Consider the following 26,881-nt stretch of genomic DNA (forward strand, 5'->3'; position numbering starts at 1 on the left):
CTGAGGACGCTGCGGGGGACACAGGCGGCATAGAGCCGGGCAGGGGAAGCCGGCGGGAGCTGTCAGTGCTAGAAAAAAAAGCCTATACAATGAATGGGCAGCCTGTGATTGGCTTAGAGCTCTCTCAGCCAATTGCTGACTGGATGAGAGAGCGCTCAGCCAATCACAGGCTGCCCATGCATTGTATGGGCTTTTTTTTTTTTTATTCAATACTGACAGCTCCCGCCGGCTCCCCCTGCCCGGCTCTATGCCGCCTGTGTCCCCCGCAGCGTCCCCAGCCCCCCCTGCTCCCTCTACCGCCTCGCAGCCCCACTAGGTCCCAAGTCGGGTGGTCGGACGTGCAGCAGGTCCGACCACCCGACGCAGATCCGATGCGCACGGGACCGCGCATTGGATCTGAGGGGACATCAAAACTAGCCGATTTTGGTCCGATTTCGGCCAGATCCGACTGATCTGGCTGAAATCTGACCAAAATCGGCTAGTGTATGGGGGCCTTAAGGCTACATATTTCTGTGTGGAATTTTAAGTAAACCTATGAAAGGGAAGTTTTGTAATCTAGATGCACACAATGGGATGTACTCTGAATGGCAATGGACATTTAAGATTACAATCTTATATCTACATAAATGATATCACAGATACAGAATTACTTTGTGCTCTTATTTCACTTAGCTGTGTAATATGAAATAAAAAAGCCAATAGCTAGTGTTAAAGTAACACTGACTGAAGAAGGCAATGCCTATAAAGTGGGCTTACCAAGAAGTCACACACCAGTTATTAGCATAAGGTAAATTGTTATATATACTAGTATGAGCAAATCAGGAAAATAAATTGCCATACAGTCTGCTGATCCGCTCTGTCAGTCCCTCCATTAGTTCCTTGTTTATTACTGCATTCAATATAAAATACTTCTACTTACATACAAAGCTATTACTCTGATTACACCGTCTTATATCTCTTTGCTTATCTCAAAGTATATCCCCACCGACATCTCCGCTCTGCACAAGATCTGCGTCTCTCATCCACACTCATTACTCGCTCCCACTTACACTTGCAGGATTTTTGTTGGGCAGCGCCCACCTTATGGACTGCCCTTCCATGCACACTAAGACTCTCCTCTAGCCTCCAAACTTTCAAGCGTTCCCTGAAAACTCACCTCTTCAGGCAAGCTTATCATATTCCGGAACCCCCACATAACCTCCAGTGACATTTATATCTAATTGCATCCCATCAGGACTGTTTTGTAATCTGATGGGACTGCCATGCTATGGAATGCTATCCTTATGTATCCCTCCTATTATCCCTATAGATTGTAAGCTTGCGAGCAGGGCCCTCCTACGTCCATGTCGGTTTGTATCTACCCAGTTTGTTTAATCACTGTTGTAAAGTGCAACGGAATATGCTGCACTATATAAGAAACTGTAACTAAATAAATAAATACAGTACAGAATGGTGTGATTGTGAAGATCACTAACCTACTGAGAGTAACTGCCCATAATGCCAGATGTTATACATCAATGAAAGAATAACTAGACAAATTGTCGTTTTAATCAGCTTTGGCAACCAATTTACCATAGTAGTGTCTTGAGCATTAACAACTTGCAAACCGAACACACTTATTCACAACACATCTTTATTTAGGAGACTGTGCTAGACTGTGTGTAGCCAATGATATGCAAATTAATCCTTAAATAAAATGAAAAGTTTGCGATAAATAAATGAGAACATTTATTGCAGCTTCATGTGTAAAACAAGTGTTAAAATAATTTAAAGACACTATTAAGATTATTAAGTAATGTTATAACAAAAAAGGAAATGTTTAACATGCAAAAGTGAAGGGAAAATTACAGGTGTCTGGAAACTACCCTTTAAATGATAAATCCCAAATGGGTTGTTTTAAATGAGTAGTTCACTGTGATTAAAAGATCAAGCTGAAGCCTTTGAGCTCTCGGCCCATTTCAGGACAACATGCACACTGTAATAAAATTAATCTAGTTTGATTTATTAATCTCTTCTCATAGGCTTACAGTTGCATTTGGAAATAGTTCTTTTATAAAGATGTTAACCATGCTCATCGTTGCCGAGATAACGCCTCTCTTTTTTGGTGTACCAAAATCACACCTGTGGGGCAGAATCATTAGGCTGCGACATTGCCACTCAATGCTTATCTTTGTGCTACATAGGCAAATTAGGTGCACCCACATGGTGACAGTATCGCGCCAGTCACCGTGTAAGTTGCATGTGGTGATTGGCTCGGCAATGATGAGTGTGGCTACCTCTGTATTTTGTTTTGTGAATATAACCAACATGTTGATTACTGGTTGATTTAGTTCTGTTCTGATTGACCATAAATTTATTCCAGTGAAACAATAGTGAACAATGATGTTCAGCGCTTCCAGGTTTCCCAACAAAACTTAATTACCACGACGTGACGGAACCAAAAAAGGTAATAGTCACCATAGGGTTGGCATAGGGTTGACAATCAGGGTTTTGAGATTTGTAATGTTTGGAGAAGGAGAGTGACCCTGCAAACTCATTATTTATATTCATTGGTGTTTATTTCAAAACCCTGAGACTGTATTAATTGTCAACCCTATGGTGGCTATTATCTTTTTTGCCCCTGACACATGGTGGTAATTAAGTTTTGTTGGGAAAGTTGGAAGCAATGAACACCATTGTTCACTACTGCTTCACTTTTTTTTATTGTTTTTGAATGACATCAAATACATTGATTGCTTAGCTGCATTCAGGTTATGTAGTGCGCACAGAGAACCAAGTCCTTTTCGCATCATAAGTTCATTCCAACCAGGCTGATTTTAAGGTTGCTTAAATGCAAACATACAGGAGCTCAGAAATTTTAAAAAAGCTCCAAATAAGTTTCTCTACACAAATGCAAATTAAATGGTAAAAAAAGATAACAGAATCACAAGCTTACATAGACATAATGTATACCTCAAAAACATTTAGACTTTGCAATCATAAGATTATGTGTTCTGCCAGTTATATAATACCTACTGTATAGTCATATATTTTGCTCTCGTGGAGGGTTATCTATAAACAACTGTTGTGATGTATAAACCTCAGCGTAATAACTACACAAAGCAAAGGGATATTGACTAAATTATTTTCCCAGTCGGGTTTTCAAACATTACAACCATATCACTGGCAGTGATGTTCTGCAAGAGGAAAAGAATACATGAATTGCAATATAACAGTTATTATGGCTGTGAGACGTATAATGTATTTTTAAAGGAAGCTGAGTATATCTTCAAAAAATATTAAAATGTTCAACAGTGATGAGATCCCTGCTACTATTCAAAATCATTTCCAGTTGATGACCAGTTATTAGAAATCCTTACTCTTTAAGATGATATTGTCAATAAAGAACGCTACTGTATAGTATATCAGGGACGTGCAGTGAGGTAAATGGCTGAGGTGTCCCTGGCAAGTACCAGAGCCAAATTTGCACACAATTTGTCAGCCATGGGGTACATGCGGGCATTACTGCAGCAGTATATATTGCTGGAGATTTGCTGAGTTTTAATAAGAGATGTGCAGAAAAGGTATCCAGGTGAGGCACTGCCTCACCTGCCATAGACTTTTTACTCCAGAGTTTTGACTATAAAAATTATTAGAATAATAAAAATAAGATTTTTTATATATATTCTTTGCATTTTTTACATACTTTATAAATGCAAAACTTCAGCATATACATTAAAATGACAGAAAAGGCTGTGCCTCACCTGCCTCACCCCACCACACGACACTGGTGATCTACCATGGCAAAGAACTTCCTTAAAGGAGATTAACGAGGTACCACTAATAGCGGACCCCCGCGTTTCCTGGACCTCACTTGATGAATTGCTTTTAATCTGTTTTTAATGTTTTTGTCTGTATGAATAAATCCCCCTTTTGTACTGTGGAAGCGGATTTTCATTGGTACTCCAGGATTTAAAGATACCTTTTGAGGAACGCAAGATCTCTTATCTATCACGGCAAGAAAAGTGACACATTGTCGTCCTTTCTGGTGTGGCTAAAGATACCTTTCAGTGAACGCGTGACAGAATACTAATGTAAGTGTGCTTATATCCTTTCTGCATTAAACTGAACGCAGATTGAAAACTGAAAGAAACCTTTACATGCACACCTGTCAGAAATTTAATGTGAGTTTCTGTTTGGGGTTTCTGAATGGAGGAGAGGAGTGATTCGGAATAGAGGATTTAGAATAACAGCTCCCAGTGCCCCAGGACCTCAAGCGCTGATTTGTCTCAACTTTGTGTTTTGGAATTTCTGTTCCACTTGTGGGAATTTGGTGCCTTAGGGTGGACACCAGGAGACTTATTAGCTGCTGATTAGCACAAGGTGATTCACTATTGTTTTCATATTTATGGCCATAGTGAATAAGCACACTGGTCATCTGACCAGGGGCCCATAATTCTAGGGGACTTCTATCAGGGACAGCCAGGTATCTCCTGAGCTTCCAGGGATGCAGTTAGAGGATGCTGCTCAGACATACTGATTATCAATTACCCACAATAAGAGTGGCCAGGCAGCATTCTACACAAGCCTCTCAGCCTCCCAGCTATTGACAGAGAATACTTGGAAATTCACATCAATCCATGCTCCAGTGGAGCTTACAATCTATGTTCACTACCACATGTACAGTGTCAGACTGGGGTATGAAGGGCCCACCAGATTAATGCAGTGGTAAGACCCCATGATTATAGGCCTGGCTAACCATTAGCAATTGCATGGTCTGGGCCCCTTGATAAGTATATAGAGCAAATAATGCTAGTCTATGCATGATAATGTACCACATTAGTAACAGCAATGCACTGTAGAGAATACACCATAATCCTGTGCAGTGGTGGTATTCAATCTGGATTCCGACTGTTGGGACGCTCTTGATATTCGGAATCACGGACATTTTTGTAGTCTTCTGACATCAACTCGACAGTCAGTATTCAATGTTCCAACTGTCGAGTGTCGGAATGGCAAAGGAATTCACATTCCATGGCCATTTGTGGCAATATAGATTATCCTACATACAGAGGGGAATCTGTAGCAGGCCAGTCCCTGCCAGGATTGAATACTGAACTGATTATATTTTTCACCTGATGAAAATATCGTCAGGGATAGAATAACCCCCAACAATTCAAGTGAACAGTCTGGAACCTGATCCCTACAAGAGGAGGTGGGCTATCAGGCATTGGGGCCCACCGGGGGTTTTCCCTGTTCCCATGTGAGCCAGTACTTGTACAAACATGAACTCCAATGTTACTGTATTATCTGCTGCTGTTCATGACTTGTGCTTGAACAAAGTTATGTCCTACCAGGTGCTTTGGAATACTGCCTCCTTAGAACCAATTGCTATCAATGGGCACATAAGCAAAACAGATTTCTATAAGCTCTGGGTCTGTCTATACCACAAATAAATAATCACAGTTGTAACTGATATGGTTCATCTAAAATTAGGGTACTTGTTTCCTAGCACGGCGCCCATCGCAGGTGATCACATACCTTAACTTAAGGTATGTGATGGACGCGACCGACGCGATTTCAGGGCTATTTTTAGCCTTTTCCATGACAATTAAAAAATCGCATCCATCGCATGCCTTAAGTTAAGGCATGCGATGCGACCGATGCGATGGACGCGATTTTACATAGGGAACAATGTTAAATGGGCCAATGGACCCGATTTTTCATTGTATACCCACCCTTATGGGTATTTTACATGTGAAATGCCCCCCCCATTGTTAACGCCACCCCACGGTACGCGTCCTCCGACCTTTTCATACCCCCGCTATTCACGTTGGCGTGGAGTTGATTATATATAGTGTGGCAAGCGCAGCGAGCCACCGACCCTGAAGCATGGCGAGGGGACGCGTAATACCTGTGAAGTAATGCGCGTCCCCACGCGGGGCTCGCCGCGCTCGCCACGCTTCGGGCTCGCCACACTATATAAATTCAACTCCACTCCGACGTGGATAGTGGGGGTATGAAAAGGTCGGAGGACGCGTACCGCCGCCCCACGCGGGCTCGCTGCGCTCGCCACACTTCGGGTTGGCATTGGCGGGTTGGGCCCAATGTAAAATCGGGTCTCAGGGACCATTTTACATTGGTTCCGATGTAAATATCGCGTCGATTGCATTGCATGCGATTTGGTTGCACGCGATGCGAACAACGCGATTTTTTAGGACCCGATGGATACAATCAAAATCGCAGGCGCCGTGCTAGGAAACGAGTACCAAAATTAATGTTGTGCATATCATGGATAAAAAGTAAAACCCCTATAAAAAGTGCAATGATTCATTAAGAAGTGTGGTAATCATCCTTAGAATGATGTATTATGATTTGTACATATGTAATGTTTCAACAGTATTTTTTAGTAAAAATTAAAGAACAATGGTGCACTAGCCAATCATTCTGTTTTCATCAGTTTGACCACATTCAAATAGTCAAGTGTAACAGCTGGGCATGGTTTTACCATAATACGATCAGCTGAGCATGATTAATGCTTACTATCTAGTAAATCAGGTTTGGAATGGCCCACATGGGAACAGGGGAAAGCACCAGTGGGCCCCAATTCCTGTGGAACCACCTCCTCCACTAAGGATCAAGTTCTAGACAGTGTATTTTCTACAATGTTCTGCTGTAATAATTGTGAAACATTATCATGCATGCACTAGCAGCATTTACTATATATATTTATCAAAGGACCCAGACCTTGCACTCTAATGGTTATCCAAGCCTCTGTGGAGGCTAACCACACCGACTCTGAAGACTAACCGCACTCCTAAATAAGGGCCCCTAGCATTTCCTCAATGGACCTTCTTTCCCCAGTCCAAAACTGAGTAAAATATATAAAATGGTTAATATATATGCAAACTATGGGTGACATTTATTAGGATGCGATTTTTAGTAAGGTTCTGAAATCGCGCCTTATCGCATTTTTTCAAATTGCTAATTTTTGTAAATATCAACTATTTAATGGGATGTGAATTTGCATCTGAAAATGTGATAGGCTCGATGTTGTGCGAATTTTAGTAATGTAAATGTGTGACTATTAGTCATGAAAATGTGCAAATTGCACATGTACTATTTGCTTTAAAAAAAATATGGCGTGGGGTCCCCCCTCCTGAGCATAACCAGTCCCGGGCTCAAAGAACCGGTCCTGGCTTTAGAAATTCAGGGGTCAAAACTCATAGGGGATTCCCAGGATTTCTAACACCAGCACCAGGCTCAAGGGCCGGTCATGGCTACCAAAACACAGGGGACAAAGGAGTAGGGGGTCCCCCGTATTTTGGCAACCAGGACCGGGCCCAAACAGCCAACAGGGTAATGCCAAAGCCGGGGGAAACTTTTTATGCAAGTTACCCCAGCCAAAGCATTCATATTATATTGTTCCTGTCTTGAGCTTTGGGTACAAAATAGAATCTTAATTTTTAATTTTTATATATAGAATTTATTTGTTTGGAATTTTTACTAATGCTTGTTTATTTGGAACATGTATATGTCAAATATATGTATGTGCCTACCACAAATGGATGATGAACATAGAGCATACTAGAAATATTTTATTGCTAAAAAGTGCAGCTGTATCAAATACACAAAACGTGGGAATCCTCGAATAAATACAGACTGTACAGTATGTGCTAAATGCATAAAATAAAAATAAACTAAAGCACAAATATGGTTGCGAAACAGTAAACACAGTCAATCTGTTGTGAGCTTAGCAATCACAAATAAAATTGGATTCCCTTATGTCTTCTCACTTATCAGTGATGACAGGCTCAGAATGGCATGACTTTTTGAAAAGGAGAGAGAGGGGAAAGAAATCAGAATTGATGTCAGATTCAGCTAAATAGATATGGGTGGCGGTGCAGTAGAAAGACATTTGTGTTTATCAATCCCATGTGCTTTTTGGAGATAATGCTCTGGCCACAAGTCTGGAACATGTATTATTTTTCAATCTTATCTAGGGCTGGTATATCAGATAGTATGCTCATTGAACAGGTGAAAGGCATTTAATTATTAAAACATACTGTACATGAATTGGTGAACTTTCAATATACAATTATTTGGCTGCCTATCAAACGTATAGATTACATTAATTGCACTCCTGCTGTAAGTCTTGATCCGATTGACACATCACACCGCACTTATTCATTTTATACCCCATAATAATGCTGAGTGTAGGACAGTTGGGAGGTAAAGGTGCTATTTCACACTGTAAATCACTGGAAATTAATGTAATTGATGTTATAAATACTGTAGGAACAGCATGTCCAAAATGACATGGTTTTTTGTTTTATCCGTTTTAAAGAAATCCATAACCAAACCAAACAGAAACATTTTAGGATGATTTTGCCAAAACCAAACCAAAACCCAAACATTGACCCATGCTTATCTTTAGTATTGCACCATCAGGGAAATTTTAGATTCAAAACAAAATTACTTCAAATAATGGCATACAAAAATCTAAATGATAAAACATATACATATATACAAAGAAAAAGATGTAAGGCGCCACCTGTGTCCTGAACTCGTTAATACAGTAACCTATACAGTAGGTTCTAGTGATAAACATGCAGGTATTCCCTTATATATGAAAGGTGTCGGCTATCCTCTAAGAATTACCACCTTGGTAAGTGGTGTATAACAAAGATTAAGAAACAAGGGATAGAGGTTCCAGCGACTAAATATACCTGTGCATAAAACGTATTTATATAAAAAAATATATTTATTTTAAAAATGTGCACAATAGTGTAGTGCTATTGTGCACATTTTTTTAAATAAATATATTTTTTATATAAATACATTTTATGCACAGGTATATTTAGTCGCTGGAACCTCTATCCCTAGTTTCTTAATATATATATATATATATATATGCAGTATATATGTAAACTTGGCATACTGTATATTACATATATACCTTATGTGTGAATATAAAGTAATTAGTAGCAGCTGTTTAACACCAATCTACTAATAATTGACTACAGTTGGAACATACCGTACTCTAACTAGGATTAGAATTGTACACTGCATGTTCAGCAATACATTAATGGTAGTAGCAATCCATAACTTTCCTGGTTTAACTGCAAACAGTATACATTACTGTACCTTACATTTTGTATAGTCAGAAATGATAGATAAAGGGGATATTTGGTGAAAATAGATAAACAGGCCCTTAAGCCTTTTGCATTCCAGGACATGTTCCTGTGTGTAAAGTGTACATGAATCTTTTCCTAGACATCAAATAAAAGCCTACATTTATAGGCATGATTTAATGGGCACATATTAGGTTTTCAGCCTCGCTTATAAAAAAAATGCTATTGTAGGGATTATCTGGTTTTCAAAACAAAAAGGCAACCATGTTTCCTTAACAGCAAGATAAAGTGAAAACCGCACACTGTAAGCATTTACTGAAGCTGTATCACTTACTATTTCTATTTAGGTATTGTATTTAATGTAGTAAAAATATAAATCATGACTATCAAATCTAAGGTGTAAAACATGCTATTAATACATATTTATTATTGTGTATAAGCAGCCACCATTGTTTAAATTGTCATTATATTTTTATTAACAAAATAAATGTATCTTGCAGATATCAGAAATATTGTTAGCAAATACATTTTTTAAATTGATCCAATGAAGCCAATTTGGCTCTCAGGCAAAAATGTTTTGCCATCTTTACTTTGAATCATCCATTGTAATCATTTATCATCAAACTTCATAGAAACCAAGAAGATTAGTTTGGCATGAATGATTTTGCACGAACCCAGGCTGGTTATTACTGAGTAAACTATGAAGGTCAAAATATGCCTGGATACCATCTCTTAAAAATCCTTCAAATACTTTACCCAGTTTTCCCACTATTGATGTTAAACTAACAGGTCTGTAATTAGCGGGATCCTCCTTTTTTCCTTTTTTTAATAATGGCACTACCTCTGCTATTCTCCAGTCTTTTGGTACCTTTCCTGATGATAGTGAATTATCAAAGATATAATGTAGAGGGGAAGCTAATTCCTCCCTTAATTCCATTAGTACCCTAGGATGAATCCCATCTGGCCCAGGTGATTTATTTGTTTTGATTTTGCTGAGCCTCAATATTATTTCCTCAGTAGAGAATTCAATATTGAGGTCCGGCTTGTTCATCCCTTTGTGGTATGTGTGCGTCCCACAGTCTGCTCTCCCTTAGTAAACACTGATGAGAAGAACTCAATAAACAGTTCTGCTTTTCCCTTGTCCTCCGTAAAACTTTGATATCGGTTAATTGTCCTTAATTTTACGTTTACTATTTATGTATTTGAAAAACTTGTTGGGGTTAGTTTTACTTTTATGCCTCCTCATTTAAGTTATTTTTTATAGAATTTAAATGCTCTTGTTTTATAGTTGATTGTTGACCTAACTTTTTTGTCCAACCATGGTGGCTTTTTTCAATTGAATTTAACCTTAGTTACTTTAGGAATGTATTTAATAGTTAATGATTCGAGTACATTTTTTAGAGTATCCCACATTTCCTCAGCATTTATCCCCTCAAAAACTGTTTCCCACACAATTCTTTTTAGGGCTTCTCTGAATAATTCGAAGTTCGCTTTTCTGAAGTTTAGTATTTTTGTCGATCCTTTATGATGTAATTTACTGAAGTTGATTTCCAGTGAAACCATATTGTGGTCACTGTTCCCTAGGTGTTCAATTACTTTTGTGGTTGAAACTAAATCTATGTTATTTGTTAAGACCAAATCCAATAATGCCTTATTACGAGTTGGAGCTTCTACCGTTTGTGTGATAAACTGATCTTTAAGTAAGCTTAGGAACCCACTGCTTCTTGCTGTTTTACATGTTTCGTTTTTCCAATCAATATCAGGTAAATTAAAATCACCCATAATTAATACCTGACCCTAATCTGATGATTGTTTGATTTGGTTTAAAAGAAGAGACATATCCCCTTCGTTTATGTTCGGTGGTCTATAGAATACCCCTATTAAAATTTTGTTATTAGGTTTTTTGTTATTGTCGGTTATCTCTGCCCACACGGCCTCCGTGTAGTCTTCCTCTGTGCCTGTGCTCATTTCTTTCTCACATGATGTTAAGTTATTTTTTACATATAGGCACACACCCCCCCTTTCTATTTTCCGTCTTTTCTGTAGAGTGTATATCCCTCCATGCATAATGCCCAATTGTGCGACTCGTTACACCCTGTTTCTGTAATAACAATAATGTCATAATCGTCCCTAGTGACCACAGTTTCAAGTTACCCGATTTTACCTGCTAAGCTTCTGTTTATTTTTATTTGGGTCCCTAAAATTGTGTTCAATTTCTCCTCTGGACTTATTTGTATTCCTTACTAACTTATTTGTACCCACCTCCCCCTTAGTAGACTCTCTACAGGCCTCCCCACCATTCCCACTGTCTGACCTATTTACAGTTTTGAAACTTCTTCCTATGTCGTTAACTCCTTCCCATACCCTAAGGTCATCTGTACCTAAGAGCTGTAATGAGGTAAGATTACTGTTATTACATAATATTCCTGGAGCACCCCATGAATTACCCACAATATTACCCTTATTAGTACCCCGGACATTGCCTGTAACTATGTCCTCCCCCTCCTCTTCCTCCAAATTGATTCTTGACCCCAATCCTACTATTCTCACTATGGGTCCCATAGTATCTAGCTACCCCCCCCCCCCCATCATTGCCTAGTTTAAAATCTCCTCCAACCCTCTAACCATCCCTCCCCCCAGCACCGCAGCCCCCTCCTCGTTCAGGTGCAATCCATCACGGCAAAAAAGATGGTGCCTGATCGAGAAGTCTGCCCAGTGTTCTATGAACACAAATCCCTCCTTCCTACACCAGTCCTTTAGCCACACGTTTACCTCCCTGATCTCCTTCTGCCTCCCTGGGCTAGTGCGTGGCACTGGTAATAATTCTGAGAATATTACCCTAGATGTCCTCGCCTTTAATTTCATACCTAATTCCCTATACTCTTTCTTGAGGACATCCCACCTACCATTAGAAAGTGTTGATGTGGCAAAAGGTAGGCATGTGTTTTTTTATAAAGAAAAATAGACCAGTAGTAAACTACAGATAAACTAGTGAAAAGAGTCCTGGATAAAACCAACACTCTGGTAGGAGAAGAACTGCAGAAGCAGAGGATAAAACCTCAGCATCCAATCTTGAGTAAGTGCATGCTCGTGTGAATGTATAGAGCATTGTAAATTAAAAACTATATACTGTAGTTTACATGTTCTTTTGGCCCTGTATATTTAATCATGCATTCTCTAGGTATGTGTGTATGTGTGTGCGCATGTGTGTGTCTGTAATTTGTTTAATCAAACATAACAATATTTTAAAAAATTGCTAATTAGTAATTGCTAACTGTACCTCAACATAGGTGAATAAAGTCTTTGGAGATATCGATTATGCAGTCATATCCAAAGTTCCCTCATACACTAAATTGAAATTTCATGGTGTGATCTTGGGTGAAACTTTTTCCAGGGGATTAGTAGTAGTAGTATGTTTATTTATAAGGCGCCACAAAGTGTCCGCAGCGCCGTACATAGCAAACAAAAAAACAAATTACAAGGTAACGTACAGGGTGTGTTGAAAAAATACAGTATAAATAGGGGTATAGCTGGTAGAACTAAAATCAGCATCAGTTCAGAAGTTGGTGTCAAAGTTGTCGAGGAGACTGAGGATGAAGTAGAGGAAGGAAAGAACAGGACAGGAGCACAGGTGAGGTAAAGAGGTAGGGTGAGTACGTGAGGAAGGAGGACCCTACTCATAAGAGTTAACATACTAAAAGATTATGGTGCTTCGCATGGTGTCATGATTGGCCAGCATCATTTTAAGCATTATCTGTATGTGCTTATATAATGTATGCAAGTAAGTTATAGTATCTACATTCCACTAAACTACTGTAGGTGCAGCAAGAAGTTAAAGATAATATTGGGTTCTTCTCAGGCTTGAAAGTATATTGTCTATTTTTTGTTCCTAAAGCAGCTTTAAGGCTTTCAGAAGTAAAAGTCTAATAAGAAACTAAAACAACTTTAAATACCTAATGCCAACACTTCAGGAAGTTCATTATAAAAAAAAAAAAAAAGAATGGAATAAGTGATTTTCTTTGTTTGACACAAAACAGAAATACACTAGGCACTTTGTGATTAAACACAGCAAATAATACATGTAAACATAATTATTAATGAGTTCTGCTATGCCTGGGGAGAAACGCTAACCATCAGCCATAATGAAATATCATCTCACCTCGTACTCAAAGTCTTCCGTTCTATCTCCATCAGCAGGCAGGCTGGAAAGATACTCATTACCTTCATAAAATTCATGCTCCAATGGATGAAGAGAATGGCAGCTATATGGGAAAAATTGGTACAAGAAAGCCAGATGAGACAATGTTCTTCTTTTTAATTAAAATATGACAAACTTATCTGCCGCTTTCTCATTTCAAGAGGTTAGGATGGGTTGCTAATCTAAAGAAACACTGAACAAAAAGATATGTTTCTTTTCATTTACTGCACACTTAGAGCAGTCATTTTCATAGCTTAAACTGGATTCCGGGCAATGATCTGTGCACCAAATCAAAAGAAATACAGCAGTACATCCATAACAAAGGGCTGGCAATGTTCCGCAGCTGCAGGATTCCAATCTGTCTTTTTGAAACTCAGCCTGTCTGCTAATGAAGCCATTTCCACATTTTATTTTTGGTAAGATGTAGACACAATAACTTCAATAAATAAAAGTAGATTTAGCAATAAATCGAAAAATACTTTCATTTACAATGAATATCTTTGAATGGCTTGATGTGCAGCTTGCTTTCTTAATTCGCTTGCAAGTTTGCATTATCTGTCTTATCTCTACATGCAGTCCAAAAGGCATAGAATGATTATAAAAAAAGAATACTGTCTTTTTTCAATGTCGAGATAAGTTTTAGGAACATTAGATGTATCATACGCTATCCAGCATAGTTTTGTTGATGGGGAAAAACTGCAGGAAGTAAAATAAGATTCTTTAGTACAGCTGGAGCCAAGATATTGCCTGCATTGTGTGGCATCATCTGGCTGTTGAACCTTGAGAATAGAAAGTTCAAAGATACCATTTACTGTAAATGTATCAAAGGTCACTTTGTATGGTATTATTATTCTACAGTATATACTTTATCTAGGTCTGGACTAAAATAATTGGCAATGGAAAATCCCATACCTGTCAGACAGAAGAAAAGGGCAAATATCAGGAACCGGTGGAGTGGATGGTCTGAGTTTGGCTAGAGCCATGATGTGCTCGAATGTGATGTCTGTTTGTGTGCTCACATTCACAAGCTGAACTTCCTGGACACTTCCATGGACTCTGTTCGTAGGTGCTCTTCTTAAGACTTGTACAACTATTGGCTCTTTAGCATTACGAAAGGCTTCAACTGCTTCCTCGTGAGTAGCTCTTGAAATATCCTTCCCATTAACCTATTTTAAAGCACAAAGCATAACATTTAATGATTTTAGCTTTAAACATTGAATTAGTCAATGCAAAATATAGACTACTGTATTGTCATTTAGCTGAAGCTAATGTAAAACTCCACTGCAATTGGAAGCTGTTGGGTAATTTCCTGCTTGGAAAAGCAAATATTTGCATTTAACACAACTGACGATAAATGACATCACAAACTTAAACTCTGAGAAGTTCCAAGCTAAAGAGGCACGCATTATAATCACACAACACAATGTCGGCTGCCATTTTCTGCTCAAAGCAGTACATTTGTTTAAGTTTGTGAAACAGCAATACACTTTCCGCTAATCAGCAATTCTGCCTAAGCTGAGCGTCTATTTTTTTTTTACTATTTACATAAAATGTGTATTATTCACAAAATATGACACACAAGCCCTGTAACATCGCATTTCATATGTATATACAGCCACAGTAACACACAGAATATACAGGCATTCAGCATATCATTTTAAAACTTTTGATCCTGCTTCTTTTATTTGCAGAATATCACATTCAAAGTGACCAGTGTGCTGAGTGCGTGCTGAGTACAAGCTCTTCTGCAGCTACACTGGAGCTTATAGAGGATGTGACATGGTGATGCCAGAGCGAGATCACCAAGGGTTGCCTGTGTTATGGAAGCTGTAGATGCAGTGTAGGCCAGATTTATACCTCCTATGCCAATAAAATAGAAGGACCAGTGGTACCAGATTACAATGATCTTACATGCAAGCCATTAATATTTATTTATTTATTAACAGTTTCTTATATAGCGCACACATATTCCGCAGCGCTTTACAGAGAACATTTGAACTGTCAATGCCGAGTTTTATACACACCATTTTAGGATAGTATGGCCGCCATTTTGGTTCGCAGAGTTGCGCAAATAAAGTTTCCATACCCGAGTCTGTGTGACAAAGTGGACCAGAAGCGCAGCCATACTATCACACATAAATTCATAATAACATACTGACATTAAAAAAAAAATAGAGTTAAAGGTTTAGAGCACCACACATAGCTTAGTTAGCATTGCATACATCCGTCTGTATAATGTTTAGTACCGTTCCGTTCCGTTTCTTATGCGCAGTATTCCGGTCATTGCGAATAAATCGCAATCCATACGGCCCGATAGTTATGGACAAAATCCATATTCCCAAGACAGTTTCTGTTAAAAAGTGTATAACAAAGGAATCTAGTTGTAACCGGTTCTACTGCTATTTACAACCCCTGACGACGATACGTACAGACAAAGGACTCCAAAGTTCACCTTCCCCCTGCACCTTTGCCCCAATCACAGAGGACTTGACATACAAACCCTGACCAATAGGAATGGCCTTTGACCTCCCCCTTCTGACCCTATAAGATAGGTGACCCAGGGCGGCCTCGGTCACTTCGGCACATCTTCCTTTCCCTGACCATTGACCGGACTATGTTCAAACCTGAACATAGTGAGCTCCGACCGGACTGCGCTGCGCTATTTCCCCTGAAGGTAAACATTCGTATTCCCCTTTTATGTGATGTGGCTGATTATGATTGTATCCTGTATCTGTTTTTCTTCCCCTAGCAGAGCCTGATTATTATACTCATTGTTAGACTATTGTATTACTTGTTATACCTGTATTTTCTATTCCTGTAACCCCCTTTTGTCCATTAGGGACTTAAATACATCCTTTTACGGAGTTTCTATCTCCTTACTTCTATACTGTGGTTGTGTCTGTTATTCGCATAGCGATGAGGTATATTACGGACACTGTCCTAAAAGGTATATTCGCAGATTAGAGTCAAAGTACTGCGAAAGGATCTCTTATTAAGGTATTGGTTCTTTGGTGTGTAATACACAATAAAGGTACGCTACGTTGCGCTACGTTTTGTTCGCACGTAGCTAGGTATAAAGGGTACGCAGGTTACGGACATAATACGTAACCTAGGCTTTTCACTTATTGTTTCTTTGGTCATATTTAATCGCCATTAACAGAACATTCACATCAGTCCCTGCCCCAGTGGAGCTTACAATCTATATTCCGTACCACATGTACACGAGCACACAGACATTCTAGGGTTACCAATATGCCTACCAGTATATTTTTGGATTGTGGGAGGAAATCGGAGTACCCGGAGGAAACCCACGCAAGTACGGGGAGAATATACAGACTCTGCACATTTAGGGCCATGGTGGGAATCGAACCCATGATCTCACTTCTGTGAGGCAATAATGCTAACTACTGTATAACTACTGTATTACACCATCCATACTGCCAATTATGTTGATATAACACCAGATCTAATTACTGTTATGCTCATGAGAAATTTACTTTCGCCTTACTGTACACCTAGTAAGAAATTAAATTAAGTAATAAAGAGAAAGGTAAAATAAGGGTACTTGTGTATTATCTGGGCGCCCAATTTTGTCATCGCATGACACTACTTAAGGCATGCGATGCGATGCTTCGGGCTCGGTGGCTCGCTGCGCTCGCCACACTATATTAAATTAACTCCATGCGTAGTTGGATAGTGGGGGTATGAAATCACCCATGGGTGACTATACAATTAAAAATTAGGTCTTTACAATGAAAAATCGCATCGCATGAATTGTATGCCACTATATTGCATGTGATGTGATGCGATGCGATGTAATACAATGAACAAATCGGGCACCCAGATATTACACAAGTACCAAAATAAGTTTTAATCAAAAAAATAGGTCTAAAAATACTTCCTTCCCCTCAAAAGCTCACTAAACCATACAAATCATTTGTAAGAGCGCATGACACAGCATGCTCTTTCACAATACAGAATAAGTAATGAATTGTTTATTATTTGCAAATATTGTCCAAAAAAAGTAATTGTATGAAAGAGACCATTGGAAGAATTATGAAAATATGTATTTTCCCCATGTTCTTCATTACTGGTTCATATAAGTCCCAGAAAATAAATACATATTCTAGGATGCTACAAAAAGAAAGCCCTGTTCTGAATATAAAAATGTAAAAATTAGCATTTATACACTAAACTATAGAAAGATAGTCCCGTGAATCTGTCAGATTGTAAAAACATTACATTGTTAAATAGGCTTATGAAAGGGCATAAAGGAGAAAATACAAAAGTAATGCTATCAAATAAATATAGACAAATTCACTGCACGTAGCACAAAATAACAAATATTCACATGCAACTGGATTATACATATCTAAAGTTACTATCCACATACTGTAGGCGTTATACATATACTGTGTATATTAAATAGATCCATATAATACATTTATTATTATTATTATTATTATTATTATTATTATTGTGTAAGGTACTATATGTACACCTTTAATTTGTTAAATAGTCACTGCTACATTGTTCAAAATATTCCTTACGGAATGTGATCAACATAGGGGTAAATTGTCCTCATACATTTATACATGAATGTGTTCATGTTAATGAATTGAGACAATGAGCAAAAGGATGCAATTGAAAAAAAAAAAAACTTTTTGGCTCAAGTTATGCAAGTGTCTGTCTGGTAGCCTATGGTGGTGTTTAACCTCTAAGAAGGAATACATTAAAACCTAGCCCAGAGATAACTACAAAATACTACAGATAAAAGAGGGCATGCAACAGTGGGCCTGATTCTAGTTTGATTGGTCCCCAGCTTATTTACACAGGGGACCATTGTTTTGCCTCTGCACATGCGTATATTTGCATATGCACACGTGCAGGGCAGCCATGCAGACACATCCGCCGACTTGCACAGTGGCCAAGGCATTTCCACAGGGGGCGGGATGGAGGCGGGCAGGGGGCTGTCTCATAGGAACATACTGCTTTATCTGGGAGTGGCCACAAAAACGGTGCATGCGCCCAGGAAATGCAGGGATGTCAGCCTCCTGCCCCGTTCTCAGAAAAAAAAATCCTTCGATAATCGGCGACCATGGAATGATTTCACCACCTACGCTCCCCTGCGAATGCTAAACATCCATTCGCAATGAGGTGGGGAAATTTGTACGGCTGGGCATTCCCTCATCCAGCAGGCTGCATTACATGGCTCGCTAATCAGCTATTTCAACCAGAATCAGGCCCAGTGCTGCAAATCTAATATGTAATGTTTTTGTTAATTCAGTAATATTATCCTTTTGGTTAAAACCATTAACATCAAGGCAGTAAGGAGTAAGATGGGAAGATAAGGGTAGATTTGTGTATCACCAACAGACAAGTGATATTATCACATACTGTATACCAGGCTTTCCCAATCACGGTCCTCAAGGCACACCAACAGTGCAGGTTTTAGTGATATCCAGGCTTGAGCACAGGTGACTTAATTAGTATCTGAGAGATTCTGATTAAACCATCTGTGCTGAAGCCTGGATATCACTAAAACCTGCACTGTTGGTGTGCCTTGAGGACCGTGGTTGGGAAAGCCTGCTGTAGATTATATATGTCAATGGTTATTATTGACATTTATACAATTTCAGGAGTGTCTAGTACTATGTTTAGTAATATTAAACAAATGATATCCATTTCTCTCCAGTGCAGTGGGTTTACAAACGCACTAAGGGCATATTCTTTATAATTTGCAGCCAGTCCACACAAATAAGTGTTCCTTATCAATGCAATTCAAGGCAATAAGAAATTCTTATACAACAGGATATATAATTTCTGAGCTGCCAAGACAAGGGTGTGGATAGGAGCAGGCAGGGCTGGCAACAGAAATCTTGGGGCCCGGTACACTGATATCTCTGGGGCCCCCTAACAACGCCCCCTTGAGCAGAACATTTTTTGTATACCGCTTATTGAATGTGTTTTTTTATTATTACAAAAGACACAATTAATATTCACTAATACTGGAGGGGTGTCTGGGTAAGTACCCTTACAGGAATCCAGGTGGGTGCCTTATAAACCTTTTCTAGGCACTGCACTGCCGCAGCTATGCTTACAGCCTGTCAGAACTTTGGGGCCCCTCACAAGCTTGGGGCCCGGTACAGGTTTCCCCCTTGACCTCCCCTGTCGCCTGCCCTGGGAGCAGGGTCAGATTAACAATGGGGTGGATGGAGCTGCAGCACCAGGCCTCCACATAAAAATAGGCCCCTCATTATGACAGTGTGATGATCTCCAGTGGGCCATAAATCATAAGTATTTATATTTTCACACAATCATTTTTAACATGTAAACCTATAGAAACGAACACAACTTTAGAACTTTTATATATTAAGGGAGATATTTTGTAGTACACTGTATGGGTTCTATATTCCTACATGGCAACGGCCTCACCTCCTCCACTTCTCATAATAGGCCCTTAAACATTCTCAACTCCAGGCCCATGAGGTCCTTATTCTGGCCCTGAAAAGGAGTAATTCTGGCGATCTTTGAGAAGTACCTGCTATTACCCATCTCCGGTGTCTGTCAGAACATGTGCAAGCCTAAGCAATTGGGGGATGGGGAAATCCCAAGGATCTCTATCTCAAGTTATCCTGCGGAATGTAGTGTTAGATTGCAGCGCTCAGCGCCTGTCTCCGCATACACTGTTTAGTGTAAGACTTACAGTCTTCCTTTTTCCCCTTGCAGCCAACGTAGTTAAGCGTCACCCTGAGTGACAGCTCGCTTAAGCGAATAGCAGGGCAGAGACCCCTGACCCTGCTGGCAGCGTTACTCTTTCCTGTGAGGAAGTCCCCGCGTTAGAGTGTGCCTCAGATCGTATGTGACTCCATCCATGCTTTTTGTAGCTCCACGTGCACCGGAGCGCATAGGAGCAAGCCCCCGCTGTAATCCCGTTACCAGCGTGACCTTTTGCACAGGGAGATCAGTCATCATTGGCAGCAGCGAGACTGGGAGAGATACCGCAGCGTAAACCAGCAGACTGTCATTTACCCTGCACGCGCCAAAACGCTACAGCTAAGTAACAACCAGAGACTGTCGTTACCAAATGTACAAGTTGTATTACTGCTTGAAGTTAACTCATGAAGTACTGTTGTAACCTACAAGCCTGCCACTTGAATAAACCCTTCAAACTGGTTATATCTTCTAAGTGTGAGGTCTAACAACCACACTGCACGTACTTATATACACTCTGCCAATAGGTTATGGGCCCAGCACGTCACGTGCGCGAAGATTAACCCCCTGAAGACAAAGTGCTAGCGCAGTACATAAAAGAACACAAAGGAATTATTTCTAAATTGCCATTTGTGGAAGAGTTAACGAGAATGCACAGTACAGGGCATAGCATGAACTTTCCAAAGCTCAAAGGCTCAGAGAATTATACTACATGGAAGTTCGCTATGGAAATGCAGCTTAAGAGGGAGAAGCTATGGAAAGTCACAATAGCCCCAGGAGATAGTCCAAACCCAGAAGAGGTAGACAAGGCCATTGGCACAATAGGCCTGGCTGTGGAGCAGCATGTTTATTCTACTATCTGTGGGAAGGAGTCCGCTAAGGACATGTGGACAACTCTACAAGGTGCATATGAAAATAAAGGCTTAATGAGAAGGATAAGTCTGAGACGCACACTGTATGGAACAAAATTGAATGCATGCAAGGACATGAACGATTATATTGATAAAATACTATCGATAGCTCAGCAATTGGCGTGTGTAGGAGCAAAAGTGGATGAGGAAGAAGTAGCGATGGTAATGCTGCAGAACTTGACAGAAGAATTTGACTTCCTGGTTGTCGCACTAGAGTCAAATGAAACCAAGCTTACAACTGAAGTTGTGAGAGCCAAACTACTACAGTTCCAAGAGAGAATCCACAAGGATGCCATAGCTGAAGGTTCTGCCTTAGTAGCAAAGGGTGCAAAACCCAAGAAATGCACATTCAAATGTTATGTGTGCCACAAAGTAGGGCACAAGGCTTCAGAATGCAGGCTGAAGAACACTAGTGGCATGCACAAGCGGCATGACAAGAAGAACGAGTCAGCACTGAATGTAACAGACAAGCCAAGGAGGGATCTCTGGTACATGGACTCGGGAGCCTCTAGGCACTTCAGCTGCAACAAGGAGTGGTTCAATTCTTTAACACAGTGTACACCCACAACAGTTACCGGGATTGGTGAAAAGGTCCTTACTGCTTCAAGTGTTGGGACAATCACAGTGAGACTAAGAATTGAGGGACAGACAGTAGTCACAGATATCCAAGACGTCCTGTATGTACCAGAATTGGGAAGTAACCTCATCGCTATCAGCGTACTCGAGGCAAAAGGCTACAGAGTCCAGTTTGCAAAGGGCAAGTGTATGGTGCATAATGAAAGAGGGACTGTAATTGCTTCAGCAACCCGATGCAACCAACTATACGTCCTAGACACAGATGAATGTGTAGCTTTGGCAGCCTCTGCTGAAAATGAGTCAATGGAGCTCTGGCACAGACGTTTGGGACACTTAGGATATGATAATGTCCAGAAATTAGCTGATGGGATGGCAACAGGAATCACAGTGAAAGACACCGGAAGACCTGTGTGCGAGAGTTGCATAAAAGGCAAGCAGACCCGCAACCCATTTCCCAAGTCAGCAGGCAGAGCAGAAACACAACTAGCTCTGGTGCACACAGATGTGTGCGGACCAATGGAAGAGGAGTCAACCAGTGGTTACAAGTACTTCATGACTCTCATCGATGACGCCACGAGAATGACACACGTATACTTCATAAGGAAGAAAAGTGAGGTGGTCAAGAAAATTGTGGAGTACAAGAACCTAGTGGAAACTCAGACGGGCCTAAAACTAAAGGTCCTGAGATCCGACAATGGGGGAGAGTACGAAAATGAAGTACTAGCCGACTTCCTAAAAAGGCATGGCATAAAGCATCAGCTGACGATGGCCTACACGCCTGAACAGAATGGCGTAAGTGAAAGGGCGAACAGAACAATCGTTGAAAGAGCACGAGCGATGGTGAACGATGCTGGCCTGGAGAAGAGTTTTTGGGCAGAAGCTGTATCTACTGCAGTATACCTGAAAAACAGAACACCTACAGTGGCCGTGAAGGGAAAAACCCCCTTAGAGGCCTGGTCTGGGAAGAAGCCAGACATCAGTCATCTCCGTGTCTTTGGGAGCAGAGCTTATGCGCATATACCAAAAGAGAGAAGGAAGAAACTTGACCCAAAATCAAGACAGTGCATATTGCTAGGCTATTGTGAGGAGAGCAAAGGGTACAGGCTCTGGGATGCAGAGAACAGACGTCTCCTGAAATCAAGAGATGTGATATTTCAAGAAACAGCATCACCCACAAAAGCAAAAGAGCAAGAAAAGCAAGCACTAGTAGAGGTATGTGAAATAGAAAGCATACCTGCAACAGAAAATACTGAAGAAGGAAGCGAACCAACTAAAAGAGCTTCTGTAAGAAGAAACAAGGGCATACCAGCCAGAAGATATGAGGAAGAATATGCGAATATTGCTTTTAGTGAACCTCAGAGTATTCAAGAAGCGAAAGCGTGCAGTGATTGGGCGAAATGGAAATCTGCAATAGACACAGAGTTATCAGCACTGAGAGAGAACGATACTTGGACCATAGTAAATAGGCCAAGCAACCGCAAGACAGTCAAGAACAAGTGGGTCTTCTGCAAGAAGTTAAATTCAGACGGAGAAGTTGCCCGTTACAAAGCCCGTCTTGTTGCTAAGGGATACACACAGAGATCCGGAATTGACTATGGGGAGATATACTCACCTGTTGCGAGGTATAACACTCTCAGATTAGTAATTGCAGTCGCCACCTTACAAGACTTACTGCTATACCAACTAGACTTCGATTCAGCGTTCCTAAATGGAGAACTACTTGAAGAGATCTATATGGAATCACCAGATCATTATGATGAGAATGAACTTCAGAAAGAGAAAGTGTGTCTTCTGAAGAAATCCATATATGGCCTAAAGCAGAGTGGTCGTTGCTGGTACATAAAATTGGACACAGTACTGCTTGAAATGAATTTTATTAGATCAGAGACTGACCACTGCCTCTATCACAAAACTCTGGGAGAAAAGTTGTTCATCATAGCAGTCTATGTGGATGATATACTTATAGCAGGTCACGAAGATCACATCACAAGTGTAAGAGATCAACTGAAACAGAGATTCAAGTTGAAAGACTTAGGTCCAGCCAATCATCTGTTGGGCATGAGAATTGTTCAAGACTTGCAAAAGGGAACAGTCACAGTCGACCAACAAACGTACATCGAGGCAACAATCTTGAAGTATGGGATGGCAGACTCCAAGTCAGTGAATACACCAATTGACAAAAGCATCAAGATTACAAAAGGTATGTCACCAACCACACAAGAAGAAGTAGAGGAAATGCAAGATGTTCCTTACAAGAATGTGGTTGGAAGTCTTATGTATGCAAGTATTGGAACCCGTCCAGACATCACTCATGCAGTCAGTCGGGTGAGCCAATTTGCAATAAATCCTGGAAGACAACACTGGATCGCAGTGAAGAGGATTCTGAGATACCTAAAAGGTACAAGTTCCTTGAAATTAAAATTCGCCAAGACAAGCAATTCAAATTAGAAAGTCTTCTGCGATGCCGACTGGGGAGCAGATGAAGATGATCGTCGTTCCCACACCGGTTACCTGTTCACACTGGCTGGAGCAGCAGTTAGTTGGGCGAGTAGAAAACAACCAACCGTTGCTCTCTCAACAACCGAGGCCGAATACATGGCTCTTACAGAGACATCAAAAGAAGCACTCTGGATCAAAGAGACTTTGTGTGAGTTAGGTCTACTTTATGAAGAAGAGACTATCAGTATCGCATGTGATAACAGGGGAGCAATAGATCTTTCCTGTACTACCAAGCACCATGGAAGGTCGAAGCACATCGCGATAAGACACCACTTCATCAGAGAACTAGTGGAGAACAAGTCCATCGATGTTGAATACATTGCAAGTGAACAGAATGTCGCTGACATGCTTACTAAAGGACTGTCGGGAAACTTGCTTATTAAGTTCGTGAAGGACTGTGGACTTGTCTAAGTTCAAAAATGTTGATTTGAAGTTTTGATGTTCTGAATGTCTTTTTTTCTCTCTAACCATATTTTCGGTTACAGGTATTACAAAAGGACAAAGCATTGTATTGAGTTCTTTTATGTAGCCGAAGACAGCCTTGAGCGAGGGGGAGTGTTAGATTGCAGCGCTCAGCGCCTGTCTCCGCATACACTGTTTAGTGTAAGACTTACAGTCTTCCTTTTTCCCCTTGCAGCCAACGTAGTTAAGCGTCACCCTGAGTGACAGCTCGCTTAAGCGAATAGCAGGGCAGAGACCCCTGACCCTGCTGGCAGCGTTACTCTTTCCTGTGAGGAAGTCCCCGCGTTAGAGTGTGCCTCAGATCGTATGTGACTCCATCCATGCTTTTTGTAGCTCCACGTGCACCGGAGCGCATAGGAGCAAGCCCCCGCTGTAATCCCGTTACCAGCGTGACCTTTTGCACAGGGAGATCAGTCATCATTGGCAGCAGCGAGACTGGGAGAGATACCGCAGCGTAAACCAGCAGACTGTCATTTACCCTGCACGCGCCAAAACGCTACAGCTAAGTAACAACCAGAGACTGTCGTTACCAAATGTACAAGTTGTATTACTGCTTGAAGTTAACTCATGAAGTACTGTTGTAACCTACAAGCCTGCCACTTGAATAAACCCTTCAAACTGGTTATATCTTCTAAGTGTGAGGTCTAACAACCACACTGCACGTACTTATATACACTCTGCCAATATGTAGACCATAGACTACTTTAAGATAACTCTATCTGGAGATGATGTTAGCATAGGTCAGTGGTTCCCAAACTGTGTGCCGTGGCTCCCTGGGGTGCCTCGGGACACATGCAGGGGTGCCGTGGGTTGGTGGTCCAGCACCAATTCAAATTATTAATGGTTAATTATTTATGAGCAAAACCGGTGCTGGTGGCTGTCAATCATAAAATGTGCACAAACAGAAGCAAATCCTGCCCTTTACCATATAACTGACCCTAAGAATCACATATAAACTCAATCAAATTATTTATTTGGGGGCTTAGGGGTGCCATGAAAAAAATTCTGATACTCTAGGGTGCCGTGAATCAAAAAAGATTGGGAACCTCTGGCATAGGTGTCCAAGCTCTGGTAGCAGAGCAGCCCCACACATGTTACATCAGCCCCACCTGCAGTGCATATGGATTTGTCCATTAAAGAGTGATTGTGCCTTTGCGAGTGAACTAGAATAACCCCCTTAGTACATACTGTATATTCATGGTATTGTCTGGACAGTGCGCTGGCATAATCAATGATGGATAAAGGTGCATACACACTAGTCAATATGAATGATATCGCTAATTTTGGCCCTTCCCACGGGTTGTTACTGACTCCCCCTCCCCCCCATACCATCATCAGTTTATTCAGGTCAAATTTGACTATGAGGAGCAGATGGAGAGGCCAGATCAATTTTCAAGGACAATTTTTAATGTCTGTTTAGCAGCAAAAAGACTAATGGACTTAAAAACTTTTTTACAGTCAGGGCAGTAAAATTGTGGAACTCTCTCCTGGAGAAGTGGTTTAAAATTCTTTTAAAATAAAGTTGGACAGTCATCTATTGGACAAAAAAATCCAGGGGTACAAATAACAATTAAAATCTGTATATAATAAAATCAGATTTCAGCTTATATAAGGGTTGAAACCAATAAATCATGCACTTTAATAACGAAGGTTGAACTTGATGTAAGCATGCCTTTATTCAGCCTTAACTATGTAACTAACTATGGACTCTTTGTGAGCAGTAACTGACCAAAGATGTTGCCTGTATAGGTAAATGGTATCATTGGTTAAAAACAAAATAAAATTAATTGTATTAATAATGTACAGATAGAGCCCCTCTCATTCAGTGCCGGCACTCGCCAGAATGTCCCCGCTGGCGAGCGCTGGCTGAGAGGTACTCCATTAGACTGGGACGTGCGAGCATCTCCCACGAACGCCCGTCCCAGTCACTCGGCGGCTGGGCGGTGGGACCCTGCCTGTCTCCGCTTCAGAGACATAGGCAGGGTTAGGGGGGGGGGGGAGTGTGGGGGGCGGTGAACGATTCTTCCGCAAGCATGAGAGGGGCTCCATCTACTTTGCATGCAAAATGGAAACTACACCTGCACGTATATGGGTCCACTTGTCAACAGTAATAAGAAAAACAGTCATTAAGTCGACCACTATTGACATTATCAACAGGCCAAAGGTCAACACAGCAAAAAGGTTGACATGCATTAGGTCTTCATTAAAAGGTTGACATGTGTTTTTTGTTTGTCATTGTCATTGAATGTTGACATGGACACCATATAAGTGTGCCGGTTCACTCATGCTTTGGGCAAAAATACCTTTTTTATGTCAACCTTGTCCATGTCGGTCTTTTACGTGTGTTTATCTGTTGTCTAAGTCGACCTACTGCATGTAGACCTTTTTGGTATTTTGAGCAATTGGCC

General features: G+C 40.6%; 1 protein-coding gene across 2 annotated transcripts in view; it reads right to left on the reverse strand.

The window, feature by feature from the left end:
• Positions 1-26,881, reverse strand: part of PDZRN4 (PDZ domain containing ring finger 4) — a 153,300-nt gene that overhangs the window by 19,181 nt on the left and 107,238 nt on the right. For both annotated transcript variants that reach the window (XM_083182698.1, XM_083182699.1), the window contains exons 2-3: positions 14,224-14,477; positions 13,273-13,375 (exon numbers count right to left, since the gene is read on the reverse strand). In XM_083182698.1, the coding sequence (XP_083038824.1) occupies positions 13,273-13,375; positions 14,224-14,477 (357 nt within the window). The remainder of the gene's footprint in view (positions 1-13,272; positions 13,376-14,223; positions 14,478-26,881) is intronic.

This window comes from Crinia signifera, chromosome 4 (assembly GCF_055691185.1).
Source record: "Crinia signifera chromosome 4, ASM5569118v1, whole genome shotgun sequence".
Lineage (NCBI taxonomy): Eukaryota > Metazoa > Chordata > Amphibia > Anura > Myobatrachidae > Crinia > Crinia signifera.